The 7002-nt window shown below is 36.2% G+C and overlaps 1 protein-coding gene across 1 annotated transcript in view; it reads right to left on the bottom strand.

Moving 5' to 3' along the window:
* Window positions 1-687: 687 nt before the first annotated feature.
* GOLPH3L (golgi phosphoprotein 3 like) overlaps window positions 688-7002 on the bottom strand; it is a 32610-nt gene continuing 26295 nt past the window's right edge. The window contains exon 5 of the mRNA XM_045817189.1: window positions 688-2883. Coding sequence (XP_045673145.1) covers window positions 2456-2883 — 428 coding nt within the window. The 3' untranslated portion in view covers window positions 688-2455. The remainder of the gene's footprint in view (window positions 2884-7002) is intronic.

Below are 7002 nucleotides of genomic sequence, written 5' to 3'. Positions count from 1 at the left end.
TGCAAGCTTTTCAAGACTGAGTTTAAAATGCAGCTTCCAAAGCCCCCAATGTCATGAGACTGATTTATTAGAAATCTTCATTTTAGCAAGGTATCCATTCCCCACCCCCAAGATTATTTTGGTGCAGTGAGCTTTGCACAGAATCTTGAGAAACATTATATATAAACAATGAATTACGGGAACAATGCTTTATCTGAAATTAAAATAATGAAAGTATAGATGAACTTAGTAACTATATTTCTTATTGTCCCTCATCCTATCAACTTTATAAAGGGAAGAATAAGCTAATTACAAGCACAATTATCATTTCACATGTTATTAACTCTGTCGTAGTTACATATGATATCTACACTTAGAACTTAAGACTGCCGGCTCTTAGATAAATTCAGGTATCATTCACAAGTAGATGTTAATAGGACAGAACATATATATTCTCTTAATGGTAATAATGGTATATAATTGGGTAAGTCATTTTGATTAGGATGGAGACATTATTCGAACTCCCTAACATTGGTTAGTGTTCAGGTTAGCCTTGATGCCCCCTACCCCAGTCTATATATGTTATTTGTGTATTCTAATTTTCTACACAGGATGAAACAGAGGCTGGTATCCTAATGTATAGGCCTTGTGTGGAAAGTTTTTATTTCCAGTTAAAATAAGTTATAAAACTGCACAGAGAGACCAGAGAGCCAATAATTATCTTTATTATACGGAAATGTGAAGGCCATATGCTTTAAACGAGGTGTTTTGTAGTGAACATTCTGCAGGTTCAAACTGAAGACACCATTTTGAGATACAATATAAAAATAAACAGAACCAAGAGTTGCAAGAAAGAATTCAATTCAACTTCCATGTGCCTCAATCAAGCTGAAACTTTCCACAGGAAAACCTGGTTTCAATTCATGCCGAACTGTTCAAATGGAAAGAAAAACTAAGTAAGATAGAAACAACACATGGGCTGGCTTTTGAATTTTTAAAGAGCCGGACTAAAGCTCTACTCAACCTCACATTGAGAATTTGTCTCATGATAAAATTTATTTCTCCAGTTACCTAAGCGACACCTGAAGTATTGAGTTGGGGAATTCTGTAGGGCTAAACAGGTTTGGAGAAGAGATGGAAGCTATGATTTAATTACTCCTGCTCAGGAAGATTTAGTATCAGATCTGAGTCACCTGTATTAGACCTTTGACATCCTATTTCTCTGTAATGGTTAAGAGGCAGGATCCATTACAAGCATAATAAATGCTCTACATTAGCACAACTTGGTTCCTGTTCACTTTCTGTCCCTAATCCTGAACTTTGTATCAGTATGCTTTTGTCGCCAAACCGACCCTCCCAAATAGGATTTTTCTTAATAAGCTTCTCTTTACGCTCAACTACTAAATTGAAAAAAACATTTTAAAGATTTGCCTAGAAAGATGGTTGTGTTGAAACAATACTAATGACTAGGAAGGTATCTGTGGATTAAATATAGACAAAATGATTCCAGATTGCTTAAATATAGATTGAATCTATTAATTTATGTAGAAAGCCAAAAGTAGGGAGGAAGATCTGGAGTCTATATACACTATCTAGATTTAGGACTTGCTGCCTTTCAGCAATTGAAATTTACAACTCAGTTCAGAGTAGTGAGATTTAGAGTTGTCTGGAGAAACCTGGACAGTCATGTGCTAAAGGGTAGAAATTCTGATACCACCTCCTTCCCTTACAATAATGCTGATTGCATGAAAGGGGTGATTGAGAGAGGTATTTTTTCCATTGAGACTTCTGTCCTAATGATGGAATAGAATAATGCTCAGAAAGAGGATAGAATATATTTCTGGTTCTAGAGCTATGAGAACCAGGTGATCAATTTGGAATACTCTCATTATGTTTAAATAGGGAAGTGAGAAAATCACTAGCAGGACATACAATCTCAGAGACCATCTGCTCTAAAAATTAGTTTGTTTCCATTGACCCTTATTCAAAGAGGCAGTTATTTCAATACGCTATATTACCTAGCAGAATCTGAGAGACCAAGACTGAAAACATGTATTTAAGATAGAAAACAGACTTTAAAAAATGTAATATATGGTCTTCTCTTCATCTCAAATTCAAATTCACATTCACATTCTGTGGCTGGAGAATACTGAATCCCACATAGATAACCTTGCTTGTCCAAAAGCACACTAGATAGAAGTAAACTAAACAATGAGAGAAAATGTTTACTGGGTGTGTGTGGGCTCACCCAGTTTATTCACCTCTGGAGTGAAAGTATAGGAAGAAGTAAAGTTTGTTTATAGAGGTCAAGGTCTATGGAGAAGCCCTGAAGTGGTTGCTCTCCCCAAATCACAAGTCTGATTCAAGAGAAGGAAAGAAAAATAATGAAAAACATCTTATTACACAAAACTCAGTGAGGGTGTCTCTGACAGTCACCAGGCCAGCAGGGAGAAAATGAGAAACCCATCTGTTGGCTTTAGGATTTATTGAAGGCTGCCAACACAGCCCAGATCATTTCTGTGGTGCTGTGCTTTGTCCCCTCTATTTCAGGGTCCAGTTCTACTAAGTCCTTGGCTCGATTCATTGCCACATCATACTTTTCATCTGTCAGAGAGGAGAAGACATTTTCTAGCACGTCAGAGGAGTGGGCTAGCACCAGGAGTGCTAGGGTTCGCTTGTCCATACGTTGAGGATCATTTACCCACCGCTCTAGAACACTATCTTGAAGTTTTTTCACTAGTCGCTGTTTCTCTGTTGTATTGGTCACTGGATGAGTAGTCATGTCAAATAGGAGGAAATTCTGCTTCTCAGTAGTTAGAATGCCTTTCTCTACCAGGTTCTTTGCAATTCGCTCTCTTACATTTCTCAGCTGGTATTGTAATTTGAAGGGGTTCCAGGTCTCGCCTATGGGGAAAAGAAACAGAAAACTTGGAACACTATAAACTAACCAGACCTAACAAACAAGACATCTTATAGAATATTCAACCCTGTAACAGCAAAATATACATTCTCCTCAAGTGCACATGGCACATTCTCCAGGAGAAACCATATGCTAGGCCTTAATAAATTTAAAACAGGCCTCATAAATTTAAAAGCACTAAAAAAATACAAAATATGCTATCCAACCACAATGGAATTAAATAAAATTTGTTAACAGAAGGAAATTTGGAAAATTAAAAAATTTATGGAAATTAAACAACATATTCTGAAAAAAACAAAACAAAACAAAACACCACAATAGGAATAGAAGAAATCACAAGGGAAATTTAAAAAATACTCTGAGTTGAATGAAAATGAAAACACAACATAACATAACTGACAGGATGCAGCTTAAAGCTCTGTCGAGGAAAATTTGTGACCCCAAATGCTATTCTAGAAACAATGTCAAATTAATAACCTAATCTACCTTAAAAAACTAGAAGGAAGAAAAAAGCACACTAAACCCAAAGCAAGCAGAAGAAAGGAAATTATAAAAATTAGCATGGAAATAGAGAAAAACAATAGAGAAAATCAATAAATCAAAAGTTGGTTCACTGAAAAGATAAATAAAACTGACAAGCTTACGCTGACCCAGGAAATAAGAGAGAAGACTCAAATCACTAAAATTAGGAATGAAAGAGGAGGTATCACTACTGATCTTAAAAATAAAAAGGGTAATAAGGGGATACTATAGATAATAGTACACCAACAAATTAGATAACCTAGAGAAAAGGGGCAAATTCTTTAAAACACACAAATTAACTAAATTGACTAAAAAAGAAAGAGAAAATATGAATAGATCTACAAATAAATAGATTGAATAACTAATTTTAAAACTTCCTACAAAGTGTGGCCAAGATGGCTTTACTGGTAATTCTACCAAACATTTAAAGAAGAATTAATACCAATCCCTCAAAAACTCTTTTTTTTAATGCTTTGCAGTTTTATTTATTTATTTATTTATTTATTTATTTATAAAAAGATTTTATTTATTTTTTTAGAGGGGAAGGGAGGGAGAAAGAGAGAGAGAGAGAGAAACATTAATGTGTGGTTGCTGGGGGCCATGGCCTGCAACCCAGGCATGTGCCCTGACTGGGAATTGAACCTGCAATGCTTTGGTTCGCAGCCCGTGCTCAATCCACTGAGCTACGCCAGCTCGGGCTCCTCACAAACTCTTTCAACGAAACAAGAGGAGGGAACACTTCCTTAATCTATATGGTATTCACTCTGATACCAAAACCAAAGACGTCACTAGAAAACTACATATCAATATTCTTTATGAATATGCATACAAAATACTCAACAAAACACTAGCAAACCAAACCCAGAGAGGACTTATATCAGAAAGGCAAGGTTTTTAACATCTAAAACATCCAATTATGTAATACACCATATCAATAGAATAAAAAACAAAAAAGAAACGATCATCTCAATATGCACAAAAAAAGTATTTATCAAGATCCAACATCCTTTTATAATAGTACTGAACAAACTATGAATAGGTGGGAACTTCCTCAGCCTGAGAGTGGGAATTTATGAAAAACCCACAGCTAGCATCATACTTCATGGTGAAAAACTGCTGTCCTGCTAAGATCAGGAATAAGACAAGGATGCCCATTCTCATCACTTCTATTTAGAACTGTACTGGAGAGTCTAACCAGAGAAATTAGGCAAGAATAAGATATAAAGGTGACCAGATTAGATAGGAAGAAGTTAAACTATTTTAATTTTTAGATATGATTTTGTATATTAAAAATCTAAGGAATATATTTAAAAACTGTTACACTTAATAAACTAGTTCAGCAAGGTTTCATGATACAAAATTAGTGCATACAAATCAATTGTGATTCTATACATTAGTAATGAACAACATAATAAATAAATAAAATAAAATTAAAAAACGACATTAACAATAGCATCAAAGAGTAGCATCAAAAATACTTATGAATAAGTTGAACAAAAGAGGTCCAAGATATGCACTGAAAATGATAGAATATTGTTGAAAGAAATTACAGAAGATCTAAATAAATGGAAAGACATCCCAGATTCACAGAAATAGAGATCACAAGGAGGATTATCAGTGGGGAGGGAGCATGGAGGAATGGGGGAAAAGGTACAAGGAATAAGAAGCATAAGTGATGGTACAAAATAGATGGGGAAGTTAAGAATCGTATGAAAAATGGAGAAGCCAAAGAATTTATATGTATGACCCACGGACATGAACTAAAGTGAATGAATGATGATAGAAGAGTGGGTACAGGGCAGAGGGGAATAAATGGAAGAAAAAAAATGGGTCAACTGTAATAGCATAATCAATAAAATATATTTAAAAAAGACTGGAATGAAATTTTTGCAAATCACATATATGCTAAGATTTGTATCTAGAATATATTTAAAAGTACAATTCAATAGCAAAATGGTAAAAACAAAAATGTGTAAAAGATTTAAATGGACAATTCTCCAAAGAAGGTATACAAATGGCCAATAAGCACATATAAAGATGCTTAATATAATTAGTCATTATGGAAATACAAATAAAAATCACAGTTAGATATTACTATATACTGACTGGTGTGACTAAAATAAAATAAAAAACAGTAACAAGTAATGAGGACATGGAGGAACTGAAACACACACTGGTGGTAGGAATAAATGTAAAATGATGTTACCAACTATGAAAACAGTCCCTATTCTGGTCCTTCAGAAGTTAAAAATCTAGTATGAGGTGTAGTGGGGAGACAAAAATAATATTTGAAGGGCCCACTTCAAATATTATCTAAATGAGAGCTTTGCTGGATAGAGTCATCTTGGATGTAGGTCCTTGCCTTTCATGACCTCCAATACTTCTTTCCAGCCCCTTCTTGCCTGCAAGATTTCTTTTGAGAAATCAGCTGATAGCCTTATGGGAACTCCTTTGTAGGTTAACTGTTTCCTTTTCTCTTGCTGCTTTTAAGATTCTCTCCTTAGCTTTAATATCGGGTAATGTAATTATGATGTGCCTTGGTATGTGCTTCCTTGGGTCCAACTTCCTTGGGACTATGAGGTTTCTGGACTTCCTAAAAGTCTATTTCCTTTGCCAGATTGGGGAAGTTCTCTTTCATTATTCGTTCCAGTAAGTTTTCCATTTTTTGCTCTTCCTCTTCTCCTTCTGGCACCCCTAAGATTCAGATGTTGGAACATTTAAGCTTGTCCCAGAGGTTCCTAAGCCTGTCATTTTTTGGAATTCTTGTTTCTTCATTTTGTTCTGGTTGAGTGTTTATTTCTTCCTTCTGCTCCAAATCATTGATCTGAATCCTGGTTTCCTTCCCTTTACTGTTGGTTCTCTGTATATTTTCCTTTATTTTACTTTGCATAGCCTTCACTTCTTCCTCTATATTGCAACCATACTCAATCATTTCTGTGAACAACCTGATTACCACTGTTTTGAACTCTGTACTTATAGGTTGGTTATCTCTTCATCACTTAGTTCTATTTTTGGAGCTTTGATCTGTTCTTTCATTTGACCCATATTTTTTTTTGTCTTGGCATGCCAGAGAGCCTTATATATTCGCTAGGGTGAGTCAACCCACGTTGCTGTGTTGTGGCGCTGTATGTGGGGGAGGAGCCCGAGAAGGAACAATGCCACTTGCTCTGCTCTTGGCCAGCTTTCAATTGCTTCCTCTGCTACTCACAAGCAGATTGGGCCCTTCTGATACTGATTCCTGGGTGCATGCGTTTGTGTACATTCTAAGACCCTGTGGGTCTCTCCAACAAACTCTCCTGTGAGGCTGGGAGTTTCTCCACCAATGCAACCCCCACAAGTTTTTACAGCCACAGGTTTTGAAGCTTTCTTTTCCCACACTGGAACCTTCGGTTGCATGGTCTATCTCACTCCCCAGTTGTTCCTTCTGGTTTATCCGCATGCAAATGTGGGACTGCCTCATCTGCCAGTCTCTACCTTGTCCACCCAGTCCTCCAGCCACCACCTTGCCATGCGTCCTCTGTGCCCCAGCTGCCTGTCTCCACCCGTCCTATCAGTATGAGTGAATGTTTCCTCTTTTAACT

Source organism: Phyllostomus hastatus, unplaced genomic scaffold (assembly GCF_019186645.2).
Source record: "Phyllostomus hastatus isolate PE091 unplaced genomic scaffold, TTU_PhHast_1.1 phas_scaffold_216, whole genome shotgun sequence".
NCBI classification, from domain to species: domain Eukaryota; kingdom Metazoa; phylum Chordata; class Mammalia; order Chiroptera; family Phyllostomidae; genus Phyllostomus; species Phyllostomus hastatus.
The sequence above is the reverse complement of the archived record's forward strand: the minus strand, read 5'-3'. Positions and strand labels throughout refer to the sequence as shown.